This window comes from Pteropus medius, unplaced genomic scaffold, assembly GCF_902729225.1.
Source record: "Pteropus medius unplaced genomic scaffold, Ma_sr-lr_union100, whole genome shotgun sequence".
NCBI lineage: Eukaryota > Metazoa > Chordata > Mammalia > Chiroptera > Pteropodidae > Pteropus > Pteropus medius.
In genome coordinates this window covers 6,432,569-6,452,149 of record NW_024349796.1, presented here as the reverse complement: position 1 = coordinate 6,452,149, position 19,581 = coordinate 6,432,569, and the positions used below count along the sequence as shown (strand labels likewise).

The 19,581-nt window shown below is 39.3% G+C and overlaps 1 protein-coding gene and 1 long non-coding RNA gene across 2 annotated transcripts in view; both read right to left on the bottom strand.

Moving 5' to 3' along the window:
• ENAH (ENAH actin regulator) overlaps window positions 1-18,973 on the bottom strand; it is a 108,577-nt gene extending 89,604 nt beyond the window's left edge. The window contains 1 exon segment of the mRNA XM_039883302.1: window positions 18,690-18,973. Coding sequence (XP_039739236.1) covers window positions 18,690-18,694 — 5 coding nt within the window. The 5' untranslated portion in view covers window positions 18,695-18,973.
• Window positions 14,063-18,292, bottom strand: LOC120619132 (uncharacterized). The gene is made up of 2 exons (XR_005657372.1): window positions 17,055-18,292; window positions 14,063-16,214 (listed from the first exon to the last, which is right to left on the bottom strand). It is a non-coding gene; the product is annotated as an uncharacterized LOC120619132 (long non-coding RNA).
• Window positions 18,974-19,581: the final 608 nt, after the last annotated feature.

The window sequence follows — 19,581 nt, the reverse complement described above, 5'->3', positions numbered from 1 at the left end:
ACTCAGGGAGAAAACGTTCTATCAGTACTTACTATGTTGAATTCTATGACCCGTTTCCAGGGAAAAGCCATTTTATCTCCTGAGTTGTTCATGGTCCAGGGAAAAGCCATTTTATCTCTTGAGTTGTTCATGGTTTTCTAACTAGAGAAGTAACAGTGACCAAGGGTACATCTGACGAGCACCCATTGGACAAGGTGGTGACCAAAGCTGATTTCAGATGCTCCGCCCAGCACACAGAGCCCACTGGCAGGGTGAAGGAGAGAGCCAAGCCCATCCTGCTCCAGCTTTCGAAGATGTCATTTGAAACACACATTACTTTGTCCCATACCACCCAAGTTATCAAAATAATTAAGAGTACTGAAGAGCAGAAAAAGGTCAGTCATTTTGTGTGTCGAAAAGATGTTAGTTAAATAGCATTAAATGAAACCTTTCCTGGGCAGTGACTGCATCAAAACAGAACTTAAGCAGTTCAAGGAGCAGAAACTAGTAGACAGGCCTTCCTTCTCTCAAACCTGGCCCCAACCGCAATTACAACTCTAGGTATCATTCAGTATAAAAGTCCAGCAGAGCCATAAGTCAATTCTCCTTAGACTGAAAGATCAACGTCGAAACAGTCTTGCTGCTGCTGGCTGTGGTGAAATGGACACTCCGTGTATTTGCTAGCTGGCATAAAAACTGGTGCGACGCTTTTGGAAAGCATTTGGCAATATGATTCAAGAGCTTCTAAAGCTGTTTCTATTTCTTCAGAGATCTAATACTATTTCTGGAAATCTATCTTAAGGAATTAGTCTGCAATTAGGAGGGAAAAAAAACCCTTTGGGTTCATGAAAGCATTACTCATTATACAAAATCACTTTAAACCATGTAAATAGCCATTTAAAAGGAAATAGGTAAATTACAGTGAAATATTGCAACTAATAAAATTCTGAGCAGTTTTTAAAAGCATAGAAAATGCAAAACATATTAAGTGAACAAAGCAAAAAATGTGCACAGTATAATCAAGCATGTATATAAATGCACAAAAACAAAAGGACTTTTTTTTTTTTTTTTTTGGAGGTTAGTGCAACTGCGAAGACAAATGAAAAAGCAAACTGACTAGAACGTTAATCTGGCCGAGCAGCCTGGGAACAGGTAAATTCAGGGAGGATCAGGGTCCAGGATTCTCAAGGCCGAAGAGGCTCCAGTACATTAAGGGGCAGGAGGGTTAAGGGAAAAGTTAAGTCCTTTAGTTAAAGGACCCAGCGAAAGGAAAGCGGAGTTCACAAAAAGCCATCAACTGCAAGTTCAAATGACACCTGCACTGCTTTTGTCCCCCTTTCATTCTTGCGTGCTTCTCTTTATTCTAGATTGCCAATACGACGATTAACTCCAGATTATCCATGAAAAAGAGCATAACTTCAGAAAATATTCAGCAGATGTTCCAATGCCAACTGGCTTTAGCCTTTCGATGGCACCCCATTAGAATTCTCTAATAACAATGTACCTTCCTAGATGGCTGTATTAAACTAACAGAAAATAATTTGTATTCTCTGTCTACTCCACTGGAAAGCACTGGAAAATGGCCCAGAAACAAACCGAAAAAGGGAATCAAACCGAAAAAGGGAATCAAATCCTTTTTATATGATTAACCATACATAATATGTATCATTTCACATGCAATTAACCATAATATAAAATAATGCAAACTGTATCCTTTAAAAATTAGAGAAAAACATGTCTAAAATAGTACAAGGATTTATGGCCAAACTAAATGCATTAAAAGTTCAAAACGCTGTTGAAGTATATTAACTTCACTTCAAAAAGCTACAAAAAAAAAAAAAAAATTTTTTTTTTTTTAAATCATCGCCCTTACCGCTAAACAAAAAAGAAATTACCATATGCTATGGTAACGATGCAACACAGTGGCTGAGCGCACAGAAGAGCCAGGCTGCCGGGGTCTGAATTCTGGCTCCACTTAGGTGTAGTGTGTGTTCCTCTCCTGCCTCAGGGAACATAACGGAAGTTCTTACCTTATAAGGTCCTTATAAAAGTTAAATGAGCTAATTTACCTAAAGCACTGAGAAGACAGCCTGGACTAAGTTACTAAATGAATGCAAAAGGCTGTTTATTCATTTCTGGACAGAGATGAGAGTTGCACAACAGTGTGAACGTACTTAATGCCACATAAATGGACACTTAAAAACAACTGAAAAGGTAAATTTTATGGTAGGTATTATTTAACACAATTTTCTGGAAAAAAATCTATTACCCATCACCCATTCGTTATTAAAACATTTTAATTTTTCCAGGATGAAAATAAACTATCAGATTTTACCTGAGATTCTATAAAAGTTTAGGATTCCTATAAAAATAATCTTCATCGATTAAGGGATACTGGGTCTGTACTTTTCAAAATAAATTTCAAAATAGTATGTTTTGCTATGGTAAAACTCTGATGTTCAAATTATTTAACTTGAATTTTCAAGCAAAAATTTACTCACTGGAAGTTGGCAGTACCACCTCTTACAATAAAACAAAATTAGTGCTCCAACCTGAAACAACTTAGAAACAGATCTATAAAACCCTTTCTTTGAACACAAGCATTTTATTATACTTTCTAATTTCTACATAAGAAAGTCTTCATGGACCAATTTTAAAAAGCAACAAAAATCTTTAAATGCCCGTTTTAAAATAAAACCTTGCAAAACAGCTCAAAACCACTTCTCAGATTACAAAATGAGCATGCGGTGAAAAAGGACAGAATACCAATTTACTACACCCTGTACTAACTGACAATGTTTGTTGCATAGCAACAAGATTCTGCAGTCTGAAACAGCACAAAACTCCTTTTCTTGATTTGCCAGGCCACAATTAACCCCATCAAGGTTGAGAAAGTACGCAAAAACAAATTTGTGCAGACTACTCCCAACATCAGAAGTCTAAAGACATAAATTCTAAAACTATAAAATCACAGCCCAAATTCCAGCCTATTTACAATTTGAATCTATCCATTAGGCCTTCACGCTTGATGTTTCTCTGGGTACTAGCAAAAAAAACCTGCTACTCAATTCTGGACACATTTCTTCTAAAAGCATCATCTGCAAGAGTTGTTTTTTTTTTTAAATCCTACATAATAGCATACCCACACATCTTTTGTTTCATAATTTCAAATGAAGTAATTTGATCCTTCTGGTTTGTTTTCTAAAGATCATAATTTATAAGCAAGGGTTATAATTTCCTAACAAAATTTTCTCCTACTAAAAATTATTTTGAACTATTTTTGTGGACTGCCTATATAGGCAACTCATAACATTTCGTAAAACTTTTTTAACAGAAATCTACTTCGTCTAAAGAACAAAAAGTAAAAGTTGCAGTGATTCTTACCATGGCTTTAAAAACTTTCATTGTTTTGGGATTCTCCCTCTCTCCTGAGAAAGTTAAATGGTTGCCAAGCCCCACCTAAGAAATATACTAAAAAAGATAAATTTACAACAGTGGTTCTCAACCTTTTATAGAAGATGGGAAGGTCCTTTAAATTCCCTCATTCTACTTTTAATATATGTTGTCTGAAAAAATGTGATTTAAAAGTACTTTGAGTTTACTAGCTTTAAATTAATCTGTACATTATAACAGCATCTGCATACACTTGAAATATAATGCATGTTAAGGTCAGCATCTGTGGATTATAGACAAAGCTTAGTGAACACAGAAGTTCAAGTGCTCTTTAAAATAATCCCACAGCTGGCCCTGGAGCCTACAAATTGGAAGTCATTAATCTATGGGAAAAGTTCAAATCATTTTGAAGATGCAGAATAAAGTGCACACAGGTATGCGAGGGAGACAATACTGGATTCAGGTCCGGGTTCCATCACTCACTAGCGACATACTCTCCAGCAAGGGCATTAAAAAGGATCAGACCCACCCTGCAGAGTAGCTGGAAGGATTCAAGAGCAAGGTATGAAGTATGCAGCACCTTACAAAGGTCCATTCCTCTGCCTGTCATTCCAAGCCTCACCCAGTCCAGCCCAGCCCACAGCATTTCCCATCACTTCCTGCACAAACTCCAAGATGAGAAGTGAGATGCAACTGGGTGTGATCTTAAGGATGGAAAATGAAATTTGAGAAGCAGCACTGAAAAGTAAGACAATTAGATGCACATAAAGTATTAAGAGCAAGGTCTTTGGAATCCCCCAGGACTGGACTTGAACTTCAGCTGTCACTGACCAAGCATGTGACTTTAGCCAAGTCATCTTAAGCATTCTAGGCCTTGGTTTCCTCCACTATAAAATGACAACAATGACACCAATCTCATCCTTATTCTAATCCATTAAATGAAATGACTCATGCAGAGCACTAAGCAAGTTGCCTGGCCTGTCTTTAAGTGATCCAACAAGAGCTATTATTTACCAAATATCTACTTCTTTTGCATAAATAAAATTAAAAGTTGTCGAATGTAATAGGCTAGCCCACTTGGTACTTACTCAGTGTGAGCAAAGGTTACCCAAAGGTTAGCCTCAGAGCTGACAGCCAGGGACTGTGCCCTGTATCAGGCGTGTGTTGGATCTTCAGGTCCTGGACCCTCTGGATCAGTGAGGAAAATTTATCAGGTCTTTGAAACAAAAGTTAATCAGGAAACTATCTTTAAAGACAATGTGTTCAATTTATTTTAAATGCTTGCATTGAACTAACAATGAAATACAATTTCTTTGAGAGTGTTTTTTTTTTTCATTTCACTTATGTTAAAATTCAAAAGTTGTTATTTTTCATCTTTAGGTAGTTCCTAATTTACAAATGGGCTTATATCCACTGATTTCAGGAGATTTTCTCTTTTGAAAAACTGTTTAGAAATTGTGGTTGGGTTACCAGATTAAAGTCTAAGTAACCAAACAGATATAAATCTTTTGTAATAAAAGTAGGAAACCGCACGTGTCACCTTTTTTCATTTAAAAAACATTTAAATGTTTTAAGCATGTTAAATTATTTAAAACTTATTTAAGTTATTTAAAACATTTTTAAATTTATAAAAATTATACAGTAATTCCTGACATTACACAATTTATAGCAGTTCTAAACTGGGGTGATTTTCCCCCCATGCAACATGTGGCAATGTCAAAAGACATCTGGTTGTCACCAGAATGAGCTAATAGCATCTAATGAGTAGAGGCTAGAGCACTAAACATCCTACAATGAACAGGACAGTCCCCACAACACAGAATTATCTGGCCCCAAATATCAAGTGCCAAGGTTGAGAAACCCTGATTTAGAGGCAGACATTCATATTACGGGGGGGCGGGGGGATCACTACTGAAAACTCTTTCAAAAGAACTAGGAATATCCAGCTTTCCCAACACCATTTGTTGAAAAGATTATCCTTTCCCCATTGAATGGTCTTGGCATCCTTGCCAAAAATCGAGTGACTATATATGTGAGAGTTTACTCTGGGTCTCTATTCTGTTCCAATGGTGTGTAGGGCTACACTTATGCTAGAACCACACTCTTGATTACTGTAGCTTCGTAATAAGTTTTGCAATCAATAAACATGAATCTTCCAACTTCGCTCTTTTCAAGAATGTTATGGCTATTTGGGGTCCCTTGAAATTCCATATGAATTTTAGAATTGTTTTTTCTATTTCTGAAACAAAAAAGTGATTGGGATTTTGACAAGAGATTATACTGATTCTCCACATCACTTTGGGTAGTTCTATCATCTTAACAATATCAAGGCTTCCAATCCATGACTACGAACGTCTTTTTATTTATTTAGGTCTTCTTTAATTTCTTTCAGCAATATTTTATAATTTTCAGTGTACGAGTCTCACCTCCCTGGTTAAATTTATTCCTATATATTTTATTCTTTTAGAATGCCTAAAAACAGAAAAAAAGTCTTTCATATTATGAGTTCAAGAAAAAAGAACATTAGGAGCTTGAACTACATTTTTTTTTTAAAAGTTATGGTGCAACCCAAAGAAAACAATAAATGGAATACACCGAGTCCATAAATCCTCTACATGCCTCATGGCAAACCGGAAAACAAGCCGATGGATTGTTAGTTAATCCCATTTTGCAGAGAAAGCAATTGAGATCTGGGACAGCCAAGGACTCACAGCCAATAAATAGCAGAACAACTTTTAAACCAATGAGGCAGCTATTAAACTTGACCATCTCCACCCAAAATCAAAAACACCTTGAAAAACTTCCATATCCAGAGTAACAGAAAAAGATGACATTAAGAGAGATGTCCTTTAGATGATTTGAACGAAATAATAGATGGACAGAACAAAATCCTTTTCTAAAGCAATACAAAATAACGTAGGCAATCTACCATAATTAATAAGCACTCATACTAGAGAAATTTTTAAAGTATTATTTACAGGAGACATTATTTAGCAAGGAGTCCAATAAAAATAGATGAAAGTCTCCACCTTCACGATACCATGGTACAGCTCTTCACAGCGCGTGAAAATTGATTAATGCTCCCTCCCCTACTAAACTATAAAGGAATGGGTCATGTCTATGCATGTCTTTACATTTTAATAAGTGGTTTTAAGGATTTACCTTATTGGGCCATTTTATTAACTTTGGAATCACAGAACAAAAAGAATCATGCCAGAAGTAGTCCATGATAAGAAGTGTGGTCTTAATTTTTAAAGAAATGGGAAGCCACTGAAATGTTTTAGACATGAAACTGAGCTGATCAAATCTGAATTTCAGAAAGATCTGACTGTTCCATAGATGAAAGAGTGGATGAGGTAATAGACCAAAGCATTAAATCAGAGAATCCAAAAGATCCGTAAAAATGTAAGAGGACCAAATGGGCCAAGGGTCTTAATACGATTCACTGCCAGACTCCCATACATTGCCAGATTGCCCTGGAAAGCAAAAGTAATCTTAACACCAAAATATCCACTTGCAAATTAACCATTTATAAAATCAGTCCCTACCAGACATCCATCCCAAGGGTACATTAGTCTGTCAGTCCATTTCACCTTTGCCCTGCCAGTCTCTCAATGACTGGCAGCTATTTCGACTACAAAGCAACACAGCGCAAACCATCTACGAAGTGAACGTGTAAACATTCCAAAAGTTGCAGGCCTTTATGAAGTCACTGAAAATGATGAGAACTATTTCCAACCACTGGCAAAGCCGCTGACAAAAATGAAGGTTTGAAAGGGACACTGACTGGGAGGGAACGTAATGGGGGGTAATAAGTATGCTGTGTGCCCTGACCTGGTTGGTGGCTACACAGGTGTGTACATATAGTAAAAAGTCATCAAGCTGTACGTACACTTATGAATTATGCATTTAGCTGTATGTAAATTACACGTAAGGGGGAAAGAAAAGGCGCACACGAAGAGATGGTCCTTCTTCCTCAAAGAATCACTGGGTCTGCAAGGAAAGCCTGGAAATCCCACGGCCCACCTGCTACCAGCATGAAGACGAGTGGACACTAAAGATGGCAGAAGACGTCAGTGAGCCACGAGTTGCAGGAGCCCACGTCTCCTCGGGACTTCCAATTGTACGAGATAGGAAATATTCTTAATGTTTAAGCACTTTATTTCTGTTAGTTGCAGCTGAAAACAGAATACCATCAGCTAAGACTTGGAGAAGGCTCAAAAGAAAATAATCTGAACATCTAAGTAAAGCCCCTGCGCTGTACTAAGGAAGCCGTGAACATTTCGGCAAAAAAGACTTTCTTTAGGATCATCCGGGAAAGTCCATCATAACACGAAAGACATAGCTTCGTGTCATCTTGCAATTTTTAAAGAAAAATTATGCAAAAAACCACCCAATACTTGATTCATGTTTTCCCATTCTAAGAATTTAACACATAGTTGCAACAATAACATGAATGTGTTTATAATTTTGTTTCGTTTTTCAAGATTAAACCCTAATAAAGCCTTTTCTCCCTCTCCCTGCTATCTCTGAAATGTTGCTCCTCTTCTAGGTCAATGCATTCTACACAGCTTTGTTCTTGTACTAAATATTTTCAGAAAATAAAGAACCTTTACATGATGAAATTACAAAGGAAAATAAATTATTTGCTCATACGTCGACCTTTAGAAGATTCAAAGTTATCCATCCTAGAGAGGCCCGAGAGAGTACTGATTAAAAGCAGGGGCTCAAGAACCAGACTGCCTGGGAGGGAATCCCCGTTCCACTGCTTACTAGCTGGTGACCCTCGGGCACGTCACTCAACCCTCTGTGACTCAGTTTCCTCCTATGTAAAATAAGGATGACAACAGTTCCTACTTTACAAGTTGTTAGAGGAGTATCAAATGGTTAATATGTGAAGTATTTCAGGCAGTTAAGTACTCAATAGCTATTAGTTATATTTCAAAATCTAAGAACGCTGAGGATTATAACGCCAACAACACTGGAATGAATTAGCAAAGGAAAACTTTTTAAAAAACACAGCAATACATTTTAAGTAAAATTAATACGAAGTGAGAACAGATGTGCTTATAGTAAAATGAGCTAAAAGTTTAATTTCTAAGTCTGTATTTAAAAGTACCACATCAAATCTATTAAACTAGAAACCAATATGTTGCTGCACTTAACTAAAGATGAAATAAAAAATCTGAATATATGGACAGAAAAAAATAGAAAACTCGGTTTATTAAAGGGTCGATTTTTTTCTCCGCCCATATTCATCCATTAGTTTAACACAATTCTAAAAACACTCCAAAAGGTTCGGAGATGTCACTTCTCTTTTTTATATCATCTGTAGTTGATACAATGACTCTAAAACTAATCTTAAAGAATTTGTTAAATGAAAGAGCAAATAAAGTTTTGAAAAGTAAAACCAACAGTAACTTCCCTTACTAGATGTTAAAAAATTATAAAGTTCGAGTAATTAAAATAGTGAGGTACTAGCACAGATTTAAACAGATAATTAATGAGTACAACAACAGAACTAAGTATTTATGGGAATTCAGTATACAATGAATAACACTGCAAATCAATGGTAAAGGATGGACTGTTGAACAAATGATGCTGATAACTGATTACTGGATATTTAGTTAGTATCAACTGGGATACTATTTATTTATTTACAACAAAATAAATTTCATGTGGTTTAAATTTAAATATAAACGAAACCATAAATATAATAGAAAAAATGTAAGTATGTATATTTTAGGTTGGAGAAAGCCACTAAAGGCAGAAGCTATAAAGGTAGACTGACAGATTTGACAGGAAATTTTAAAACTTCTACACCAAAACAAACAAAAACCAAGTGGCAAATTTAGAAGATACATGTGGTAATTTTACATCATGCCTCAATGAATCACACCTCTTGATATATCCTTGTGTAGTCTCCTCCCACACTGATCCGGGCTCAACCATGTGACTTGCTTTGGCCAAGACGACATAAAAGGACAGAACTCAAGCAGGGGGCTGATAACAGCTTGTGCAGTGGGGCTGATCTCATAGTAGGCTGCTATTACTGAGAGACAAACAGACAAACCGCATGAACTCAGCCAAGGAATAAAAACACACGAGTCCAGGTAAGACCAGCAGGACTGCCCAACCAACTCATACACGTTTTACGAGGTTCCGAGGTGGTTCGTTAAACCACATTAGATGACTGACACGATTTATCTGCACCATACAGAGTTACTGATTAAATATATTATAAATCATTATAAGAAAAACTAAACAACCTATTGGGAAAATAAACAAAGCACATGAACAGGTGATTCACATAAAAGAGATAGCCAATAAACACGTGAAGAAATGTTCCACTCTTCGTAATCAAAAACTACAAATTAAAATGAGATAACACCTTTTGCCTATCTGATAAAATTCCTTTCGGTCTGGTAATTTCATTTCATTATTCACTCAAATACTACTGCATACCAAGAACTAGGAATAGAGCCAAACCAGGTAGGACCTTAATAATTTGGGTTTTATTATTAATTTGGGTTTTCTTCTAAGAGCACTAAGATGCCACTGAAGGATTCAGCAAGGGACTAGCAGTATCTGATTTCCACTTAAAGATCATTAACTGATGCATAAAAATGGCAGACACTAATGGAAATGAGGAGAAGCTAATAGTCCAGGTGAGAGTAACAGTGACCTGGACCGGCGTGGCGGCCATGAGATGGAAAGAAGCAAATGGAGGTCAACTGGACAGGGCCTACTGACAGAGACAAGTTAAGAGAAGGAAAATAAATACTAATTGACTTTTCTTCCAGGAATTGATCCTAAAATATAAGTATATGTACAAATATGAAATATCACATATGTGCACAAAGACATATATCCGAAGATGTTCACAGCAGTGTTTTTTGTAACAAAAATGAAGGAAAAATATCTAAAAGTCTATCCCTAAGAGATTAAAATTAAAGTCATCCAAACCATAGTGAAAATACTATGCAGTGACTTAAAAATATAGACCTGTACTTAGCGACAAGAATTAGGTAGAAAAGAGCCAGTTACAAAACATATAACAGTACAATTCTATCTTTGCATAGTATCATCTCACTTTTATTTAAAACATACTCAAACACACAACATTTATGGCTGCATGTATGTATTACAAAAAGTCTAAAAGCTATAAGACCTATCTATGTCACCAAAATATTAAAATTCTAGATGGTTTGGAACTGAGTTTTTACCATCGTTATACTTTCCATACTTTCTAAAACCTATGCAAAATCCTTCCTGCTTTATAATGAAAGAAAAAAGTCATTAAAAAACTTTAAAAACTGATCAGACATTTGGACAATAGCAATTGGTTCATTTTCTTAAAATAATGCAAATACAATTAAAGATACCACAAAGAAAAACAACTCTTAAGTTTTAAATGAAAACCTATAAATCTTAAATTGTTAAAAACTGAAGTCACAATTTTGCTTGTAATACTAGTCTAATATGAGATGGGATCTGGGAGAGGAGAAGGGGACATCTCAGACTGCAGAACAAAGTAAACACTCAAATAAAACCAATATTTAATCATTATAAAACCTTCACGGAAAGATCCCTTCGCTGAACTATAAAACGAGCAATTTGGACTCCCTTGAGATTTGACCTAAAGAGCCATTCCTTTTATTTCACTTATGTTCTGAGGCTCTTTATAAAGCTTCTTCCCTACCGAGCTGACACATATAACGCAGATACCAAAAAACACAGGAGACTGCCGACCTGAGAAACACTGGGAAAGGTCGCCATTGTGGCTTCATCTCATACGATGGACTGGTTGCCAAGACCAAATGTTCTAGAAGGCTGTTACCACTGGGAAAGTCACTCAGTTCTTTTAAAACTGTCATCCAGGCTACTTCGTTCTCCAAAGATAAAACCTGCTTTGGTATCTAACATTGTTGTAAAGAGACTCAAGAAAAATCAGCACCCAGATTAAACAGTTTTCTGAAGGTTCTGCTGGACCTGCCTCACTGATTTCATCGGTGACCTTGTCATCTTTACTTGTGACAGGCTACCAGAGAGATGGCCGCTACCTCAGCATGCACACGGGGCTCCAAAATTCATCTGGGCCTCTCCAAGGCAGCAATATGACATTCCCACTCCAGCACTCCCACCTGCCTGGCCCCCTACAGGGAAAAGCCAGGCAGCTCCATCCTCGGTCTCTCCTCCTTAGAAAACATGAAGACGTCCATTTAACATACTCGTCCAAAGTAATAAAAATGTCAGAAACAATATAAAGTAAATGAGATCCCCTGCTGATACTATACATTCTAGTGAAAAAGTGACCATCATAATCCAAGGATAGGGGAGTGGGAGTTGAAACAGAATTCACGTTCCATAAAATTCACCATTCACCAAGTGTCGAGGTTCAGTAGTTTTTAGTACATTCCCAAGGTTGTGCAACCATCATCACTGTTTAATTTCTGAACATTGTCATCACCCCAGAAAGAAACCCCACACACATCCTTCATAAAAACATCCCCTTCGCATCCCTCCTGTCCTCTTCCCCAGGCCCTGGCAACCGCCCATCCCCCTTCTGTCTCCATGGATGTGCCTGTGCTGGACAGTTCACATTAATGGAATCACACGACACGTGGCCCTTTGTGTCCGACTTCCTCCACTTAGCGTGTTTCCATCGTGCTGGGGCACGTATCAGCACTTAACTCCTCATGGTCAAACCTCATTCCAATGTATGGAGAGAATCTCCACTGATCAGTGGATGGACACTCGGGTTGTTTCCACTTTTTCGCTATTACGGTTAATGCTGCTATAAACATGTGCGAACAAGTTTTGACGTGGACTTATGTTTTCATTTCTCCTGGGTCTGTATCTGGGAGTGGAACTGCTGGGTCATAATGGAACTCTGTATTTAACTTTCTGAGGAGCTGCCAAACTATTTTCTAAAGCAGCTACGCCATTTTCCATGGTTGTTCACATTCTTAACATAAACTTTGGAGATGTCGAACTTCGTAGCAGTGAAGTGATTTACTCTCATCAAGCCCATCTCGTGTGCCGAGTGTTATGCCAGGCTTTGGTACAGTTTCTGATACAACCTTCCTAACGACTCTGTAATGCAAAAATTACCACCATTTTCCAGAAGAAATTCAATTAGTTAGAAAAATCAGTTAGTTAGGAAATGTCAAAACAGCATTCGTCGAGTTGACGTCAAAGCCTGGACTCCACCCTCCACCATGCGACCTCTGCACTTAAATACATGCACACCGCTTCACACCACATACCGCTTCACACCACACACCACTTCACACCACACACCACTTCATGCCACATACAGGTTCACGCCACAAGCATTCTTTGGATAAGTTACACGTTAATTAAAGTTATTAGAATCATCCTAAAACACAAGCTTCCCAAGGTATAGAAATTTCCAGAAAATATGAGGTCTCTTGCATAAATCCACCTCATTTTTCTTCTGTAATGATTTCTACGTGTAATTACTTAAAATAAGATCTACCTATGTCACCTAAGCGTTCCACAGATTAGCTTCTTCTATCAAAGTTGTATGCACTGATAAAAAAAAAAAAAATCTGGGTATCTTACGCTAACGACAGAATTGTACCCCTCTCCCCAAATTCAAGTTGAAGCCTATTCCCTCTCAATGTGATTTCATTTGGAGACAGAGCTTATAGGAGGCAATGAAGGCTAAAGGAAGTCATAAAGAGGGACGCTAATCTGACAGAACTGGTGACCTTATCAGAAGAGGAAGAGAAATCTGTTTGTCTGTCCCTCTCTGCCACTAGCAGACACAAGGAGGAAGCCAAGAAGATGGCAGTCCGCAAGCCAGTAAAGCGAGCCCAAGCTGAACCACACTGGCACCATAACCTCGGACTGCCAGCCTCCCAAACTTTAAGAAAGTATATTTCTGTGGTTTAAGCCACCCGATCTATGGTATTTTGTTATGGCTCCCGGAGCTGACTAAGACATTTTCCTTCATAAATATCACACACTATCCAATATTTTTAAACATTTATAGCAGCTTTACTTATAGCAGCAAAACACAGGGGGGAAAGTATTGGCATTTTAAGCACCGATAAGACTCAAAACAAAGCAAGAATTAAATGGAGTAGAAATAAGCTAAAGCAATAGACACGTATATACTTACCGCTCAAATGTATTCACAAGTCTCATGATCAGAGAGACTAAAACACTGGATGGCCCTTCTATTAATTCAGGGTTTAATGAGAAAGTCAAGGAAACGTGGTATCCTTCAAAGGAATTTGGAGTCACGCAAACCTGAATGTGACTCTTTTTGGTCACCTCTGAGCTTTGTGTTTGAGTTAGAAACAAATTCTATACCTATTCTTGTGGTCGGGATGCTGGTTTTTGTCTGTATGGTTGAATTAGATAACTTTATTCACATTTACTATAGGCCAAATACTATGTTACACCCCACAGTACATAATACAGCTTCCAGAACCTTACAGGTGCTCTAAAAACGGTGGGTGCTATTGTTAGTAGATTCTAAAAAAGAACACTCCAGTCAAAGTCAAAAATTATATGAGCACCCACTATGTGCCAAATACTCTGCTGGTACAATGAATATAAAAATGCAGTCCCTGCCCTCAAGGAGCTTGCAAATAAAGAGGGACAGACAGATCCGGGTAATTAGAAAAACAAATGTAAAAAATACTATAGCCAAAAATATGCGGCATGCACAGGAACACACAGGAATAGCTGGGAGGTAGATAACTCAGAGACTACTTCTTCCCAGAAGGTCTGACAAGGAATTCCTTTCTTGCTTTGTATTCCAGAAAACTTCGTAAGCCCTCATTTAGGGCAGTACCCACAGAGTACAGCCTCAGCTCAGATTCTTTTGACTTTTACTTCCACTCAATTCCGTCCATCAATTTCAAAGAAAGGAAAGGTGGCATCGGAAGAGTTTAAATATCCTTTTCCTCCCTGCAAGCACATACAAATTGAAATTGCATTTTTCCAAATCCCTACACTTATGATAAAGACTGGGTGTTCTACAACTTATACAATCACCCCAAATTTAAGCTGTGTGTAGAATATGTAACCAAAACTATCAGTCCAGTATGTAATTTTTCTACACCAGCCAAATGGGACCTGCCTAGTTATTTTGCTTATTCCAACTGGACTGAGGTATCCTAAACCTTGAATAATATATAAACTTCACTAAATTGTCTCCATTAATCCACATTCACTTAATACTTACTCATTTAATAAATACCTACAATGCAAAACAATGCCTACGTACAAGGCAATGATATTCTTTAAAAAATACAAACTTGGCTCTTGCCCCTAAAATAAACCTTGTGGGAAAGTCACACATCCAACAGCTATAAGTATAAAAGAAAACATGGGAACAGAAAGACTACTATATCTCACTTAACACAACCATCCTGTGAAATAACAGAATTATCCCCATTTTTACCAGTTTGCTCAATTAACAAAAGTCAGCATATAAAAGCTGGATCTTCTGAACCTTGATTGTACCACACTCTAAAGTGTAAATTACATTTATCACTACCATAAATAAAGGTAACAAAATCACAAGAAGTATTCCAAAGATTCTAAGTAGACACAAGGAAGGAACCAGTAATGATCAATTTCCTCACCTATAAAATGAGAAGGCTGGACTAGACCACGGATGGGTAAATAAGTACCATTCCAGGAAACACTCTCCACTGTCACTCTCTGGGACCCATGTGCCAGTTAAACACTACTAATCATGGCACTCTTTCCCACCAAGCCCAGAAATGTATCTATTATGTCCATCAACACAGGAAGCCACTACCAACTGGAAAAGGTAAACAAAATGTAACCTACTCGCCATCCCTGAACTAGATAAGGCTCAGAAAGGTGAAGTAAACTACTCAAAAGTTTTATATAATTAGGCATCAAAACAAGAGAAGTGACATAATTATATAATGCTTAGAAATATACAAAGAATTTTCTCTTCTATTATTATTATCTGACCCTCACTACCCAGTAAAGAATTATCCCCATTATCTATTTTGAAATATGAATCAGTGAAATAATGTGATTAGCTCAAGGTCATCCAACCAGTAACCGTCTTGGATGAATCTTCACAATTCTACTACACTTTTTTACATGAGAAAGTCAGAGTAGTGAGTGGAAGCCTGAACTATTTAATATGGATCCAAAAATGTCAATTCAAAATCTTCTGAGCTCTTCTTAGCCACTAGGCTACATGCAACTATTTTAGATCAGACAAGCTCCTCCTCCATTAAAAAAAAAAAAAAACCTTGAGGAACTAACCACTTAATAAAAAAAGTAATCATTTAAAAGGCATACACTATATTAATATTACATATATAGACCTACCTCAATTACAAACCATCTTATACTTCTGAAACATTACAAAAATGAAAAATTAGAACCAAAAAGTTGGATGTTACAGTAAAAGTATCAGTTTGCGGGGGTCTCAACCCTCTCACTGTTTTGTGTAAGAAATACACCTCATTTTTTAAATTCTCATCTTTAAATAAAGTATTAAAGTATTAAGTATTACTTTAAATAAAGTAATTCTATATACAGCTTTTAACGCATGTAGAATGCCTTTAAGATTGTTTCGGGAATGTAAAGTATTACTCAGTTCTCTTTTATATAGGGATTATTACATTATATCACAGTAGGCATGCTATTCCTAAAATTAAAGTCATCTGAGATATCTTACCACAAATTCTTAAACAGCAACATATTTATCATATCCTCTCCAGAATTCTGACCAATTTAAGTGGAAATTTCTACCCAGGCATTCCTATTTCTGGATGGCCTTTAAAACATCAGAACGGCTCCTTAAAATAAAACTAAAAAAAAAAAAAAACCTGACTTAATAGTATAACATTTTTGTCCTACAGTACTTGAAAGCATCATTGAGACTAAGTCAAATATTAATATAACCCGAAAAGCCCTATCTTAAGCACCAAAATATTCCAAAGCTTTTTGCAACTAGCACAAGAACCTTTTACCCCCCAAATCAGACATCCTACTTTTACAGGTATCTAAGGAAATGTGTATACACGAGATGCACAAACCACCTAATAATCCAATGCCTTCCAAAGTGAAAAGCTGATCCTCCTTTCTGCTCTTAAATTATTCAAAATTAGCCTACAAAGAACTACTTTGTAGGCTGCCTGAACAAACTTTTCAGATCTGTGTACCACATTCTATATTTATGCTACTGGAAAGCATCATGTGATTCCCCCCTCTCTACATTTAATAAGTAACAGAGCAGGAAAAGAGCTTTTAAAAGTACAAAATACTTTTCATCAGAAAAGGAACTTTTAAGTGAAGACATCATTTACCTGTGACAGACTGACAACAATACATGAGGGATCAAACTTTGCTGAATATCCAAAATGTTAACTTTTTTTTAATTGGTTCACAACCTCTGAATCAGAAAACTATGATCATTTAAAAATTTCTCAGTTTCACTGTTTTACATTGCTCTACGTTAAGATAAGTTTACCCAAAGTTTTGGGGGAAAAATGATAATTTCTGGTCTATAAGACCCCTACAGTATTAAATCTTTAAAGGAGAAATCAATAATATATAGTATTACAAGATACAACATTACATATATTTGATTATAGTTCCTGAGTTTACAAGGACATTAGGAACTTGATTAAAAAAAAAAAAAAGCTCACCCCATGGCTCGAGTTTTTTTCAAGTCACTCTTACGAAGATTAGGTCTTTTGGTTTGCATGCCATCATATCTTAAACTGATTCATTACATTTGAAAGTAACTCGCGTGAAATCATAAAGGAAAAGGGGTCACTTACAGACAGTGTTAAACAGATACAGCATTAAACAGATACAGTGTTAAACCATTTTTAAGGCCATCACAGTAAAGGTCTGTAACTAGGAACCAGAGAAAAACATTCATTCAAATTCACAGTAAACTGAAGTACAAGTTATATCACCAAAAAAAGGCATAAAAAATGGGCAAGTGTTCAACTGTGATAGGGAAAAAGAAGAAAACTAAAGTTTAAAGTGGAAACTACTTAAATTGAGAAAGAATTCCAATGACATGACATTTTCTTGCCAAAACAAAGGAATTTGGAGATTATATCATTCATATCTCATTGTATCACATCATAAAGGTCTTGGCAACGGTTGGCCATTAATCTTTAACACAAAGGAGATTCAAATCCAAACGAACTGTAAGACTATCTCTTCCAGGACACAGAAATGAAGTAATTTACTTTATCCACAATTGTTTAACCCAAAAGGAAGGCCCATAAGGATGATAACGCAGAAAAGATCTGCCTTCAGTCTACCAAGTCCCCTTTCTCACGAAGTCTTGCACCAATCCGAAAGAGAAGGTTATGGACACAAAACAGGCTTAGGAAAGGCTGGAAAAAAAAAAATCTCCAATGAATGACACACCACACCATGGTTTATTCTCTTACACAATTGGAGAAACAGGAAAGAAAAATGTCACACCATATGTTTCATCGTAGCAATTAAAAAAAAAAAAACAGATTACAACAGTACGTTCAATTCTTCTTTGGGGCTGAAAAAATAATTTAGCTTCTGTTTTATTGATTACAGAGGACGGGGAAGGCGGCTGCTGCAATGCAACACAGGCTGCTACAGACGGAGGAGAGAAAGGGGTTTTGCAAACGATTCCCTCCCCTCCCCCGTTTACACACCCCGAACAAGTTAGTTATCCCAGTCTTTCGCTGTCCCCCCATATAAATCTAATCAATTCTTGCCCCCCCCATGGGGAAATTTCACCTTTCAGAGCTCCTCTTTCACCTACCACTACGAGAGCACTTTATTACCCGCAGAGATTTGCGATCTTTCCAACTTTTCCTCCTTTTTTAATTAAACACTAGAGTTCTGTAATAAAAGTGTACGAGATTTTTACATATATACGGGTAAATACCTGTTTCCGAGCAACACGCACTCCGCGACTCCCGAACCCCTCCCCATCTCCCAGGTTTGGCAGGCGAAGGCTGGGGGGAGGGAGCCAGGCGCAAATTAAATTTAGGAAGGGAAATCCTGGGCGAAAGATGAGCATTTGAGGAAAAAAAAAAAAATGGGAGACCGTCGAATGAGACGCCCTCACCCCCAATAAAGGGTGTTCGGGGGGTTACAAGATCGAAAAAGAAATGAGAAGGGACAAAGGGGGAGGGGGAGAAGGAGACCGGAGACCCGGGGAGCCGCGCCGGGCTGGGAAGCGAAGGGAAGGCGGGGTCCGCGGACGGCGGGGTCGCGGCTCCCGCGGCACAATGGCCGGCCCGGCCCCCGCCCCGCGCGCCCCGCGCGCCCCTCACCTCATGGTGCCGGCGGCGCCGAGGCTTCCCCAGCAGCCGGGAGACGCGGGAGGCGCCGAGCCCAGGGGGGTCCGTCCTCCAGGGGCGGGGACGCAGCTGGGCGACGGGAGACAAGTGGCCGGCGGCTCCTTCGGGCGGCCGGGGGGCTACACCATCTCCGCGCACAAAGCCGCGGCGCCGGCCCGGAGAGTGAGGGAAGAGGGCGAAAGAAAGGGTGGGAGGGGGCGGAGAGGCCGAGCGGGTCCCGCGGCCGCCGCAGCCGCCCTCCTCCTCCTCCTCCTCCTCCTCCTCCTCCGCCGCCGCCGCCGCCTCCGCCTCCGCGAGCTTCGTCCGCCGCCCTCCCAGGGGTGCCCGCCGGGGCCCGCGCGCCCGGCCGCCGCTCCCCAGGCCCGCGCCCGCCGCCCAGGCCGTGTGCAACCGGCAGCTGCGGCAGCCGCGGGAGGAGAGTGTGGAGCGCCGCCGCCGGGAGCCCGAGGGGAGGCGGGGCGCGCGGCGGAGGAACACGCAGGCGCCGCCCTCCTCCCCGCCCTCCCGGGGCGAGGGGGCGGTGCGGGGGGAGGGGGGAGGGGGCGGGGGGCCCCGCGCTCCCCCCGCCCCGCGCGCGCCCCGGGCCCCCGCCGGACTGCGGGGAGCGGGAGGGGCGGGAGCGGGCCCGGCGACGGCGGGGCCGCAAAGGCTCTTTGTTGCTTCCCCACCCCGCCCCCTCTGCCCCCCGGGATTGCGTCTGTCACCACCCCCCCGCCTCCACCGAGGGTTCCTTGTCCCGGGTTGTCCTTGGCCGTCGGCCCCCTCCCGGCCGCCTCGCGATCCCCTGAGGCTGGGGGAGCCCCGGAGCCCCCCTGCGGCCGGGGTACGGAGACCGAGGCGCCGGGACCTCCCGGGCGCAGGACCT